This window comes from Hyaena hyaena, unplaced genomic scaffold (assembly GCF_003009895.1).
Source record: "Hyaena hyaena isolate Hyena2069 unplaced genomic scaffold, ASM300989v1 scaffold_37, whole genome shotgun sequence".
NCBI classification, from domain to species: domain Eukaryota; kingdom Metazoa; phylum Chordata; class Mammalia; order Carnivora; family Hyaenidae; genus Hyaena; species Hyaena hyaena.
Genome location: NW_024080669.1, coordinates 1,558,030 through 1,570,423, shown reverse-complemented (window position 1 = coordinate 1,570,423; position 12,394 = coordinate 1,558,030). Strand labels below are relative to the sequence as shown.

Genomic DNA, 12,394 nt, shown 5'->3' with positions numbered 1-12,394 from the left:
GTGGGAGAGCGAGCCAGGCCAGCCCGCCGCTCCCTCAGGCAAGTCCTTCCTCCAGGCAAGTCCGATCCGGAAAGCCCAGGGGAAGGGGTACTCGCTGGGGCCGCCTTAGAGTCAGGTGGCTGTGTGCACAGAAACAGACGGCACCCCCTGGTCTCCGCTCCCAAACGCACCGGGCTTGGTGTGGTGCGGTTCCAGCTGCGGAGACCCCAGGCTGCAGTGGTGCCCGCGGTACATAAAGACAGGGTCAGAGCTCTGGGGCGGTTAAGCTTTATTTTTCTTACATATATATATATATATATATATATATAAAGGAAATCTGCAAATTTACACACAACCTGACGAAACCACATATACATACAGGTGTGCGCACACACCCCAAAGCTCTAGCCAGGCCGGCTTCTCGCCCCTAAGTACCGTTCTCCCATTGAGGGGGCTCTTCTCTCAGGGTCTAAGCCCATGAGCTCAGTTTGTGGAAGTTCGGTGCTAGTAGAGTCTTAATCGTCCTAAAGGACAGTCTGGACCTCATCCCTGTCCCCAAACCCCCCTTTTCAGTTTTACATGACCCCTTAAGAGGGCAGCGGGAGCCAGATTAATGCAGGGGGTTTGGGCACAAGGGCCTAACTCGGGAAAGCTGCCCACCTTCCTCCCTGCAGGGACAGCGTTCACCTGGCACGTCTCGTAAGGAGCGACACCAGTCCTGGCTGCTTCCCGGAGAAAGGTGGGTCACACGAGGACCGCCCGGGGCAGGCAGCTGCTTGTAATGGAGGCGCGGTCCTCTCCAGCACCGCCGTGAGCGGCATGCTTCCCCAGCAGAGAGGGGCCTGGGCTCAGTGCGTCCTCACCTCAGTGACACACTGAATGAGGAAGCAAGCCTTTGGGGCAGGAAACCAGCTCAAGATAAATAGGCTACCTAACTGGGCTGCTGGTAGAAAACAGGTACATACATCCAGGACACTGTATACACAGCCTGCGGGGAACTCCCCCCTCCTGGGACCCTGACGCCCCTCTTCCACCCAAGTGAGACCTCGGTGGGGGTGGGTCGTCCGTGAAGAGGGCCTTCTCTGCAGCCTGCGTGAGTGGCTTTGGCTTGGCGATCATCCTGAGTGTCGGGAGGGAGAGGGGGAGCGGGAAATGTTCCAGGCGGGAAGGGCGCTCCGTGTGATTAGCAGGCTAGTGCCTCAGATCGATGTATTTCTCTCCCTGGAAATGAGTGAAACAGAGGTTAAGGGAACCGCGGGGGGGACCAGGAGGGAGTCTGGGGTGTGAGCGCTGGAGGGATGAGGGATGGAAGCCAAAGCCGATGGATGAGGCGTGGAGGGAAGCGGCGGGAGGGGGCGGGGGCCTAGGCTGCGGACTGGACTGGCCACACTGCACTTGGCGACCCCAGCCCCGTTGCTGTTCAGGAAGAGGGAGCGGCGACAGGGCAGAGTGTACACTCTCCGTCCTGGGAGCCACCCCTGCCCCGCTCGCCGCACCCTACCCCTCTGGGGCCAGTGTTAGGAAGGGAAGCCGGGCCTGCTCGCAGTCTTCAACAGAGAAGGAGGAAGGAGACAAAGAGTCAGTGTTCAGGGGCCCAGAGCCGGCAGCCCCTGTGGCTGCGGATCCCTGGAGCCGCGTCAGGCACCGGCCGCGGAGCCGCCTCCTACCTGGTCTCCTGGAGCCCTCTTGTCACCGGTGCTGGCCTGTAGGAGGCCCATCTCTTCTGGGAGCTTATCTGACTTAACTTCAACTACAAATTCGCTCTTACGAGACGGGGGCAGCGTGCTGGGAGGAGGGAGGGAGGCAAGACGTCGGCAACTCGAGGGCAAGGAAAGGGAGGGTCGCTGGCAGACGCTGGGCTGGGGCTGGGCTCTTGCGGAGGGGCTCTGGGGCCCGGCCCAGGGCCGGAAACTGAATGAATGGAAGGGAGAAGGCGGGGGGTGGGGGTGGGGGGGGTGGGGGCGCGGGTGATGCAGTGGGCAGGAAAGCAGGGAGCACTCGCACTCGGCGTCCCCCGCCTGCTCCTACGGGGTGAGCGGGCGCTCGAGCCGGCAGGGAATGTGCCCGCGGAGGCAACAAGCTGGGCAACGGGGTGGGGGCACCATGCTTACATCTCTTGTTTGCCCGACCGCCCGCATGGAAGCTTGCCCTTCTTGTAGAAGAAATAGAGGACGGCACCCAGCACGGCCAGGACCAGGACACACACGGTCACGGCCACGATGGCCACGCCCTTGCTTTCAGGCTCCCGCAGCTTCTTCTCTGTCCCACAGAGATGCCCCCAGTCACTCCCGGCCCCGGGCGGCCACCCTTCCACCACTGCCCCGCCCAGCCCAGGGCGGCCAGAATGAGGGTGCCCTGGCCCAGCCCCGCCTGCTCACCTGTGGACGTGCTGTTGGCTCTGGCGTGAGGGCTGACGGTGGAGGTGCTGGGGGCCGTGGTTCTGTTCGAGTCTGTGGTTACACGGATTGAAAAGTGGGTTAGGAAAAGCCCAAGCTCTCGCCCGCCCCCACCACCCTACCGGACAGAAAGGACTGTACCCAGCTCCAGGAAGATGGTGGTGGTGTTTCTGCCCAGGAAGTTGGAGGCCACGCACTCGGCTCCTGTCTCCAACAGTTCTGGGGTCACAAGGACATTCAGGACACTCAGGACGCTCTGCGGATCTTGGTCTTGTTCATGTGCCTGTAGGGAAGGAGGCGCAGCTCAGGGGTGGGGGGGAGCGGTCACGGCAGCTGAGGCCGGGGCAGGGATGAGTGAGGAGGTGTGCCTGCTCACCGTGCCGTCCACGCTCCAGAAGATGGAGGGCCGCGGGTGTCCTGACGCTTCACAGGACAGATTCAACACCGTGTTCTCTTTCACCCACATCTTCCTCTCCTTCAAGGTCATCCACGGGGACCCTTAGGGAGGGAGGGGGACGGGTGTGGTGGCAAACTCCACTAGCCTGCCTCCCCCTCCCCGCCAGAGCATCCCAGGGCAGCAGGTGGCTTTGTGTCCTCGAAGAGCTCGAAACCACCCAGCTCCGGGTAGCTTCGCGGGGCCGCCTGATCTGTGCCCGGAGGCCTCACCAAAAACGGCCACGTGGACCAGCTGAGTGCGGTTCAGGCCCGGGACGCTGGGCGCGGAGGCCGTGCAGCGGTAGCCTCCCCCTGCGTCTCGCTGCAGGTCGCGTAACTGGAGCACCGGCCCCTTCTCCAGCACCTGGCCTGTCTGGGGTGAGAGGGGGGTCGGTGGGTCACGCAAGGCCACACGAGTCGCACACACCCCATAGCCCCAGGGCCACCTGGATACCTTTTCTCTCAGCCACTGGAACTCAAGGGCTTGGTTACTCTCTGCCTCACAGGTCAGGGTGAGGCTGCTGCCCTCCTGGCTCTCCGGGGCTGCAGGGCTGACCCGGACATCAGACACATCTGGGGACACAACAGCGGCGTTGGCCTGGGCGAAATTCCCTCTTGCCCTGCCCTCCCCTCCCCCCCCCCCCCCCCCCCCGCATCCTGGGCCCCGGGCCCCTCACAGTTGACCAGCAGCTCCTGTGGGTCACTGAGCAGCGACGTCACGGTTTCCAGGTCCAGGCCCTGGCACTGGTAGAGCCCACTGTGCTCCTTCTGGGCGGACTCCAGCACCAGGACCCCGCTGTCCTCGGTCGCCTTCTCCTCCATCTCCTTGGTGCCAGGGTTCTGGGGGAGAGCGAAGGGGTGAGTGAGCAGGGTGCGCCTGCAGCTGCCGCCCCCCCCCTCCCCGGGCACCGCCCCCCGCACCTGCTTGCTGACGGTGAAGTGGGGCGGGGGGTTGCCGTCAGCCAGGCACCGGACCTCCACGCGGTCCCCTTCCTTCAGCGCGCCCGCCGGCTCCACTTCCAGCCACACCTTCTCCGCCGGGTCTGCACGGGCACAGGCGGCGGTGGCCCTCAGCGCGGAGCTGTCCCCGCGCCGGGGAGCAGCCCGGCTTTTCCGCCGACCCCGGCCCAGGGCCCTGCGGGGACTCACAGAAAACCGGGACGACGACTTCCTTGGACTCCTTCATGTGGTTCCCGCTGGGCAGCCGGTAGTTGAGCTCGCAATAAAACTGGGCGTCCCTGTCCTCCTTCACCAGCTGGGCCTTCAGGACACTCTGCAGGGTGTACAGACCACTCGACTCCACGATCTGGGACGACTGAATGTGGACCCCTGGGCCGGGAGACGGGGGAGAAGGGCTCTGCCTCAGCTGGTCGCAGGGGCTGCGGGGCAGGGGGGCACCCAGAGGGACCCCTGCCTCTGCAGCAGGCCAGGCACAGTGCAGCTGCGACCCTTCACCTCTGAAGTTTTCCTGCTCATTACCTACCTGTACTACGTGTGCCACGCGTGCCACGGATGCGCGCGCACACACACACAGCAGGGCGTGCGCCAGGAACGCAGCAGTCGTGACCGGCGCCCCCTCGCCAGACACTGCAGACGCCCACCCGCGGGGGAACGAACGGCCAGCCCGGCTACGCCACCCCTGCCCGACGGAACGCTACGGGGGGGGGCGGGGCGGCAAAGCGCTGACTGAGCCCCAAAGATTTCCAAGACTCCCCATCAGAAAAAAAAAAAAAAAACGATCCCGGGTGACGCCACACGCCCTACAGAACCACTGGGATCGGGGCTTCCCAACCTCAGCGCTACCGAAGCGTCGGCCCAGATAATTCTTTGCGGGGCCGGGCAGCCGCGTGCGCTGTAGGCTGTTGGGCAGGAACCCTCGGCCTCCGCCTCCGCCGCCCCCAGGTGCCATCACCACCTCTCCATTCACGACAACCAAACATCGCTAAGTGTCCCGAAGAGGAAGCGCAAAACGACCCCTCTTTGAGAACCAATGATTTAGAGAATAAAAAATAAAAACCTACATGCTCCGGGATGTATTTACAGGTGTAAAGACACAAATTGGCTGGAAAGACCAAACACTAAGCTGGCAGCAGAGATTGCCTCTGGGAGGGGATGTGGGGCAGGAAGGGCGTTTTCCTTCTAGATTTTCTGGATCGTTTACATTCTCATGGAAATGTTTTCAGGCACCACTGGGGTACTTCAAAGAACCAGAGTCGAGTGAGTGAAAGGCAAGGTGGCGGCACCCTAAGCACGGCTCTTAAGGGGCTGAGAGGGCCATACTCACGCTTCTTCTCCTCCTTCAGGGGCCGCCCGTTCTTGTACCAGACAACTTGAGGAATGGGGTACCCATTTCTCCCCACACAGGTAGCGACCTGAGGGGGACAGGGTGTGAGTCTCCCTGCCGCCCAGGCCCCGCCAGCCCCTGCCTGGCCACCCCGGCATAGCTCACCTCCCCAGGCTCCTTGCTGTTGACCGAGATGCCCATGGGATTGACCTGGATGGTGGGCTCCTCCGGGGCTTCTGCAAGGGAAGGAGGGGAGGGGTGTGGGGCCACCGCTTCCCACCACCCACGCTGCCCACGAGGCACCGACGGGGCACTGACTGTAGACGTGGAGCTGGATCCGGTGCTCCTGGGACTGAGGGCGCTTGGCCTGGCACAGGAAGATGCGCTCGTCGTGGGGGGTGACGTGTGTCAGGGCCAGAGTAGTCCCTTTGTCCAGGAGGCTGAGGCGGTGCTGGTACTCCCCGGGTTCGCTCTGGCCCTGGCCTTTGCGCACGCGGAAGATTAGAGTCGGCTTCTCCTTGTGGATCTGACGAAGGGGAGGGGAGGTGATGGAGGGGAGGGGAGGTGATGGAGGGGAGGGGAGGTGATGGAGGGGAGGGGAGGTGATGGAGGGGAGGGCAGGTGATGGAGGGGAGGGCAGGTAATGGAGAGGAGGGGAGGGCAGGTGATGGAGGGGAAGGGAGGGGAGAGAGGGTCCTAGGGCTGCGGGAGGGAGACAGCCTCCCACCCTGCCTCCCTCTCCACACACTCACAGAAAACCAGTCCACGTGGCTGAAGTTGCCCTGGGAATGGGAGGGGCCGCACTTCAGAAGGGCCGTGCCGCCAACTTCCACCTCCACGGACTCCGGGGTGGGGGGCTCCGCCTCGCCAGGCACACCTGGGGTGCGGGAGGGGACACCCCAGCAGTGCTGTCAGCTCCAGCTGCTCCCCGTGGCCTCCCCTCACAGCCCGCTCCCTGCAGCTGTTCTTCCTGGAGACGGCTCTGCCCTCCCGACCCTCAACCGCTCTCTACCCGCTGCCCCAGGCCGCCCTGTCCCCCAGGGTCAGGGGGGTTGAGGGGGACCGTCCCTGGCCATTGTCGCAGAGACCCTGAGTGCCAGGCACCTTCCCGACGAGGCTGGCAGAGGGGCAACCCAGGCTCTGAGCCAAGAGGAAGGCCCCTTTCCTTCCAGACCCCCCTCCACTCCCAGTGAGCTCAGAGCGTGGGAATGCAAGGCATGTACCAGGCTGGGGCACACAGGCCCCTTTGTGTCCCCACACCCGGGGAAGACATCACTACTCTGCCCCCCAAGACACCCCTCCCCAGATTTCCCCCAAGACCCAGTGAGCCAATCCTGGCCAGAAGCTCCCATCTCACGCTCCCCAAGCAGTGTCTCCATGAACATCCCACACACTCAGGGGACCCCATCCTGGGAGTCTTGTGAGCACGGAGGGGTCAGAATGCCCCCCAGGGGTCAGGGTGAGGGCCAGGCAGTGGGCAACAGTGACGTCAGTGGTGCCAGCGTGCTGCCTGCCCTGTGAGGAGGTGATGTCACTCGGTACCATCTGGCTGGCCTCAGGGATGCCTGGGTGGTTGCCCCCGGTTGGCGCCCAGACAAGGAGGGCAGATGGAGCGGTCTTCAGCCCAGGGCAGAAGCCTCGAGTCCCTGACTCCGTTTCCCCAGAGCGAGAGGAGCCGGGCAGGGTGGGGCTAGATTGGCTGCAGCTGTGGAGCCCAATTTAGCTCTTTCCCCAGAAATACAGTCAGCCTGGGAGGCAGGGGCCAGGGGACCCCAGGGACACTGTAGGCACTGGGCATGAGGCCAGCGAGCTGGGTATTGCCTAGCCCTCCCCTTCCCCAGCCGGACAGCGGCTGGGACCCGGGAAAGGGAGCCAAGAGAAACACGCGACACCGCTGCAGGCCATACAAGGGCAGCGTGGACCCGGGAGCGCCCGGCTCCCAGGCAGTTCCAGAGAAAAACTCCGAAGTGCAGGGGCGCTCTTCCCACCTGAATGCGGTCCCATTCCGCGAGGCGTAACAAATCTGGGGCGCTTCCACCCTGGGCACCCTCAGTCCCTCGTTTCTGCCACCTGTGAACCCGTCACCCGGCAGGCGCGAGGCGACCCACGCCGACCCCCGCCTCCTGCCAACGCCCTTGCTCGGGCAGGAGCCGCCGTCCCTCCCCCGCTCGCTCACCTCCAGCCTGGCTCGAAGCCCAGGCCGGAGAGGAGGCGTCGGCGCACCCCCTCCCGCTCAGCAAGCCGCCGTTTCCAGCAACAGGCGGGCGCAGAATTCGGGATTTGGGGATGCGCACGAGCCGTGCCTCCCGCCGCCGCTCCAACCGCGGGCCCCCAGGGTGGGCACCTGAGGCAAAGCTCTCCCCAGCACCCCAGAGAGGCTCGACTCCACCCCTTCCCGCTCCGGGCAGCAGCCTCCTCCCCGCGATCCTCCAGGACCGAGGCTGCAAACTGGCCGCGAAGAAGAGTTGCACGCGCGCAGAAGGCGCCGGGAAGGAGGAGCGCACCGCGGAGCGCAGAGCCCCGGCCCGCGCCGCCGGCTCCGCTCCCCGGGCACGCTCCGCCGAAGACCCCTGGCCCAGGCCGCTCGGGGGGCGCGGGCCCCCTGCGAAGCCACTCACCCGCGGCGCGGCGACAGAAGCAGCAGCAGGCGGCGAGCAGGACGGCGCAGACGAGCCCGGACGGCCCCATGCTTCCCGGCCGGAGGGCGAGCGCCTAGTGAGCCAGCCGGCGGCGGCCGGGGGCTGACGTCAGGGGGGCGGGGGAGGGGGCCCGGCCCGCCCCGCCCCGCGCAGCCCCCCGCCCCCGCCGCCGCTCCACGGGGGCGGGCCCGGAGCCGCGCGGGGCCGCGCGCCCAGCTAGGCCGGGCCCGGCTCCCAGCCCCTCTCCCGGCTCGGGTCGGGCGAGGGGGCAGTGACAGGTGTCTCGAGGCCGGGCTGACCGGCCGAGGCGGCGGCGAGGAGAGGCCGGCCCGGGCGCCCAGAGTCACGCCGGCTCAGAAGCGGCGGCGCTGGGCTCCGCTCGGCCCCTACCGGGACGGCCGGGTCGGAGGAGCAGCAGACCCGGTCCTCCGGCGCCCCGATGGGGGCCTCCCCTGCAGACTCCTCTGCCTGCCTCCTCCTCCACCCCGCCGGACCCCTGCCACAGAGAAATTGGCCGGCCGCAGTCGCTTCCCAGAAATATTGCACCACTGCGGCTGCCGCCGGCCTGGCACTGCCCCCAAAGCCTCGCACGCCCCCAAGCCTTGCAGTGCCGGCCGCTTTGAGGGAAGAGCCCCAAGCCGGGTCCCACAGAACCAGAGGCACCTGCACTGGGGATGGAGATGGTACCCCGTGGGCTCCCCCTTCAAACCCAAGCTCCTGCAAGTCTGACTGGTGGAAGAGGGAGGGGGCTGCAATTCACAAGCCCAAGGTTTTCACACGTAACCAAGTCCAGGCCTTGAAAATTCTGGGTTTTGCCCTCCTCACTCACTGAGCCTAGCTGGGACTCAGTTTCCTCTCTCCTGAATAAAGAAAAGAGGGAGAAGGCAGGCTTAATGGGCACGAGGTCTCCAGCTTGACCCCTGAAAACCTGTTGCTGTCCTGGCGGTTGAAAGGGCCCCCTGCAGCAGGGCTCCCCGCCCACCCCCAACTGCACACCCCCAGGCCCCTAGTTGACTGTGGCTCCGCAGCCCAGCCGAGAATGGAAGCCTGGAGGGGAATCAGGCCTGGCTGCAGGCACTGTCCACACAGCAAGCTCCCCCCCTTCCCAAACCCAGGTCTTCTGGCCTCTTGAACTCCGGCTCTGGGGAGTGGCATGGGCTCTCGCCTCTGAGAGACCCCAGCTTCACATCTGCTGGGACTCCTTCAGCGAGAGGGTCAAATAGAGGTCTGGATTTGGGGTGGAGGCCTGTCGCCTGGCAGAGCAGCCTCTGCGGGCTGGGGGAGGAGCAGCGTGAGGCAGCAAACGCCGGAGATGGGCAGGTGACTTGAGAGAATGCTCTGGGATGGTATTTTGATGACGCAGAGATGACTGGCAAACCACATGAGCCTCGGGGTTTTTTTTTTTTTTTTTTTGGAACCTTGCTGACCCCTCCTCTCTCTTCATCCGTCTCCAGCCAGAAGCCACGCCGAGCCGGCCAGGGCAGGGGCCTGGAGCCTGGAGTTTAGGAGGACAGGACAAGCGGAGGACCGTGGCTCCGCATCCCCCCAGGAGTGAATGTATGGACTGGCCCTGGGCCCGGAGTGGAATGGAGGAGTTTGTCTACAGGGGGAAGGAACAGGAATGGTTGAAGGATGCTGTTTCCCGGGCACACCGGGGCTGGGCATGGCGCTCTGCTTCCCCGCCCCCACTCCCTTCCCTTCACTTAACACCATTAACTAATCATTCTCCTCTCTGCCTGAAAACAAAGCCAGCTAACCACCAAGGACAGTCAGTTCGGAATCCTTCTTCCGCCCTGAGCAGAGTGCAGCCAGGTGGGGGTGGAGGAGCTGCCTCTGCGTCGAAGGGGAAATGAGGTTAGAGCTGAGGGTGACATCCTTTCCCTGTGTGGCTCCACCAAACAAGCACAAAGACTGTCCTTTAAAGAAGCCTGGGGGTGATCTGGGCTGCGAGGGCGTGGGTGGTAGAGGTCAGGGAGCAGGCAGCTTTGGGACGGGCTCATGATGGGGGCACTTTGAGATTCCAAACCAAAGAGAGATCAGGACCTTGGAGAGGATGCGAAGGGCCCGGTAATCAGAAGGAAGGGCAGTGAGGACGGGACAGGGTAGAGAGAACGGAAGGTGGGGAGTATCGGCCCTCTGGCTCTTCAAAGATGCCAGAAGATAGAGCTACAGCAGCGGCTGGGAAGAGAGAAAGCAGCAGAGGAAGAACTTTCAGCAAGCGAGGACTGTGACCCAGCTGGAGGGGCTTCAAGGAGGCGGTGGTCACAGGGCTTCCACCGGCAGAGGCCCCCGACACCTGGGCTGCATTGGAAGCAGCTTTACTCGAATGTAGGCCAAGACAAAAAGCAGCCCAGGATCTGAGTCCTAATTCTTTGTCTACTTCTCTCCAGAAGGAAGGGGTAGGAAGGCTGCTTTCCTCCACCCCCATGATAGACCCAGGCTACTCAGAGATGAGGGGTCCCGCTGTGTGGAACGTCCTCTGTCTCTCTGGTATGGGTCTGACCACAGGCAGAGAAACTGAGGCTGGGTGGGGGGGTGGCCATGGTCTGGTCTCCAGGGTGGGTGGGGCTTTCATTTCAGCGTAAGGAAAAGTGGGGAAGAGTGAGGCCCCGCAGTGTATTGGATGCGGAGATAAAAAGACAAGGATGGGCCTGCCCCAAGGGGCCACCCGGGTAGGATTCTAACCTAGGAGTCCTCTCTCAGCACAGTGGGCACGGTGGCCTTCCACCCACCCCTCTGGTTGAGGGGCTTGACTGGGAGGAAGATGCGAGAAGGTCGGGCTGGGGGGAGGAAGGAAGCTGATAAAGGCAAGTTTGCAGCTGCAATGAGGAAGGAACTGGGGGTGGAGGCAGGTGACCCAGCAATCTTGGCAATTATGGAGGCTGGGGAACCCCCTGGCCTGGCCAGAGAATAGGGTCTGGTCTGAGTGTTTGGAGGGGAAGGGAGGAGAATTTGTCCAGAATGGGGGTCTGAGTTGGGAGGAGACCGCCCTGAGGGAGTGGAAAACAGGGTGGGAGGAGGGTGGGGGGCAGTTGTTGCCGACGACATCATCAGGCCAGGAAACCGGATACTGGGGGGCTGGGTTGGAAGATGTGGGGGAAGAGATTGAATGGGGGGAAGCAGCCCCTATCCTGGCCGGACGCAGTCTTACATGTCCTCTGCACCTGACCCAGGGCAGGAGGAAGGAGGTGCAGCTAGGATTAAGGTTTGCCCCCAGAAAGGCCGGGAAGAGGAGGAGGGTGACTTGGGAGTGGGGGGATGGGAGGGGTTATTTTTAAACTTGGAAAAACCTTGAGTGAGTTCATCTCCACCCTGAGTGCTAGAGGCGGCAAAGGCCCCATTGTACAAGGGTCTAGAGAAGGCGAGCGGGGAGGGGGTGAGTGGCACAATGGCAAGAATTATGCTGGAGCAGGCCGGGCCAGCGGAGGGCAGGGCGGGGGAGGGGACTCCTCGTCACAGCTGGCCTACTGAACTACGGGGTCCTGCGAGGCTGGGGCTTGGAAGGGCGGGGGGAGAGGTCCACTCTCACAAAGCCCCCTGTGGGGGAGCTGGGGTCTCTGGCATCCGGTGGTGGTCCATCCTGAGGAGGGGGCTGCGGGTGGGATTCCCACAGCCTGGCTTTCCCAGGGACTTCAGGGCCTGTTCCCAGGCTCCCAGCATTCCAGAGACTTCCCTGGGAGCTGCTCGCCTCTCTTCTCAGCCCCTTGTCTGCTGGGAGTCGGGGGGGGGGGGGGGGGGGGGGGGGGGGGGGGGGGCGGGGAGAGGAGAGAGGATGTGGATCATAGGGACTCTTCCTGGGGACTAAGGACCCTTAAAGCAGAATGGAGGGGGGCTGCCCTCCCATCCCAACCCCGCTAAGGCCTCAGAGTGGGCAATGTCCTTGTCCTTTCCGACCCCAGGGGCCTCTCTACTTTGGCGGCCCTCCAGCACCCAGGCATCGGACCAGGGGATCCCGCCGGGGAGTCCCAGGAGCCCTGCTCTCGGGGTCTCGCCCAGCGGAGGCCGTGGGGGGCGGGGCATCCGGCGCCGCTCTCACCAACCCAAACATTACCTTAAATGCTCAGGCGGCCGCCGCGGCCCGGGGAGGGGCTCTGGGCGCCCCCGCCCCCACCCCCAGCTCTCCGGAAGCCCCAGGCGGTTCCTGGGCCTTTCCCAGAGCGCAGCCGGCAGCAGTGATTCAGTCCAGTGCCCGCCCCCCTCCCCTCTGGAAGGCAGGAGCGGGAAGTAGAATTGGGGGAGTGAGGTGGAGAGAGCCGAGGTGCGTGGGGAGTCCCTGGGGGCCCCCTCCTGGGCGCGCAGCTACCTCCGATCAAGGAAGGAGTAGGACCCTCCAGCCAGGGTTTCAGCATTGGGACAGGAGTGGGGCTTTCTGGGTCTCCCTGGAGCAGGAGCCCACTCCTGTTAGCTGTAATAGGAGGGCCTCCTTGCACATCCCCCCCACCCACCCCCACCCCCACCCCCACCCCCGCTCTGGTCTCAGTTCTCTGGCTTCCCAGGGCCCTGCCGCCCTGCCGCTTCCCCCTCCCCTCCTAAATTTGGAGGAGGGAGCAAGTTGGTGGGGTGGAGGAGAGGGCACGAAGCAGGATGCTGGAGCTTACACCTCTCCCCCTCAGGGAAGTTCACATCCGCTCCCCAAAATACCACCACCCAGAATGTCCCCA

At 64.2% G+C, this 12,394-nt stretch overlaps 1 protein-coding gene across 1 annotated transcript; it reads right to left on the bottom strand.

Moving 5' to 3' along the window:
* Positions 1–251: 251 nt before the first annotated feature.
* MCAM (melanoma cell adhesion molecule) lies at positions 252–7,882 on the bottom strand. Its single transcript, XM_039229320.1, has 16 exons — positions 7,713–7,882; positions 5,847–5,971; positions 5,413–5,620; positions 5,260–5,330; positions 5,095–5,182; positions 3,960–4,139; positions 3,732–3,853; positions 3,488–3,650; positions 3,265–3,383; positions 3,042–3,183; positions 2,752–2,873; positions 2,517–2,658; positions 2,358–2,429; positions 2,091–2,238; positions 1,647–1,764; positions 252–1,200 (listed from the first exon to the last, which is right to left on the bottom strand). Exons 1-16 carry the CDS (start codon positions 7,780–7,782, stop codon positions 1,171–1,173), a joined length of 1,920 nt encoding a protein of 639 aa, XP_039085251.1. The 5' UTR covers positions 7,783–7,882; the 3' UTR covers positions 252–1,170.
* Positions 7,883–12,394: the final 4,512 nt, after the last annotated feature.

Excerpts from the sequence above, each read along its gene's own strand:
- MCAM (XM_039229320.1), bottom strand. The coding sequence starts at position 7,782 with ATGGGGCCGTCCGGGCTCGTCTGCGCCGTCCTGCTCGCCGCCTGCTGC. Across the intron at positions 5,183-5,259 it reads ACAGCAAGGAGCCTGGGGAG|GTCGCTACCTGTGTGGGGAG; the intron begins GTGAGCTATGCC and ends TGTCCCCCTCAG. Across the intron at positions 3,854-3,959 it reads AGTCGTCGTCCCGGTTTTCT|ACCCGGCGGAGAAGGTGTGG; the intron begins GTGAGTCCCCGC and ends GTGCCCGTGCAG.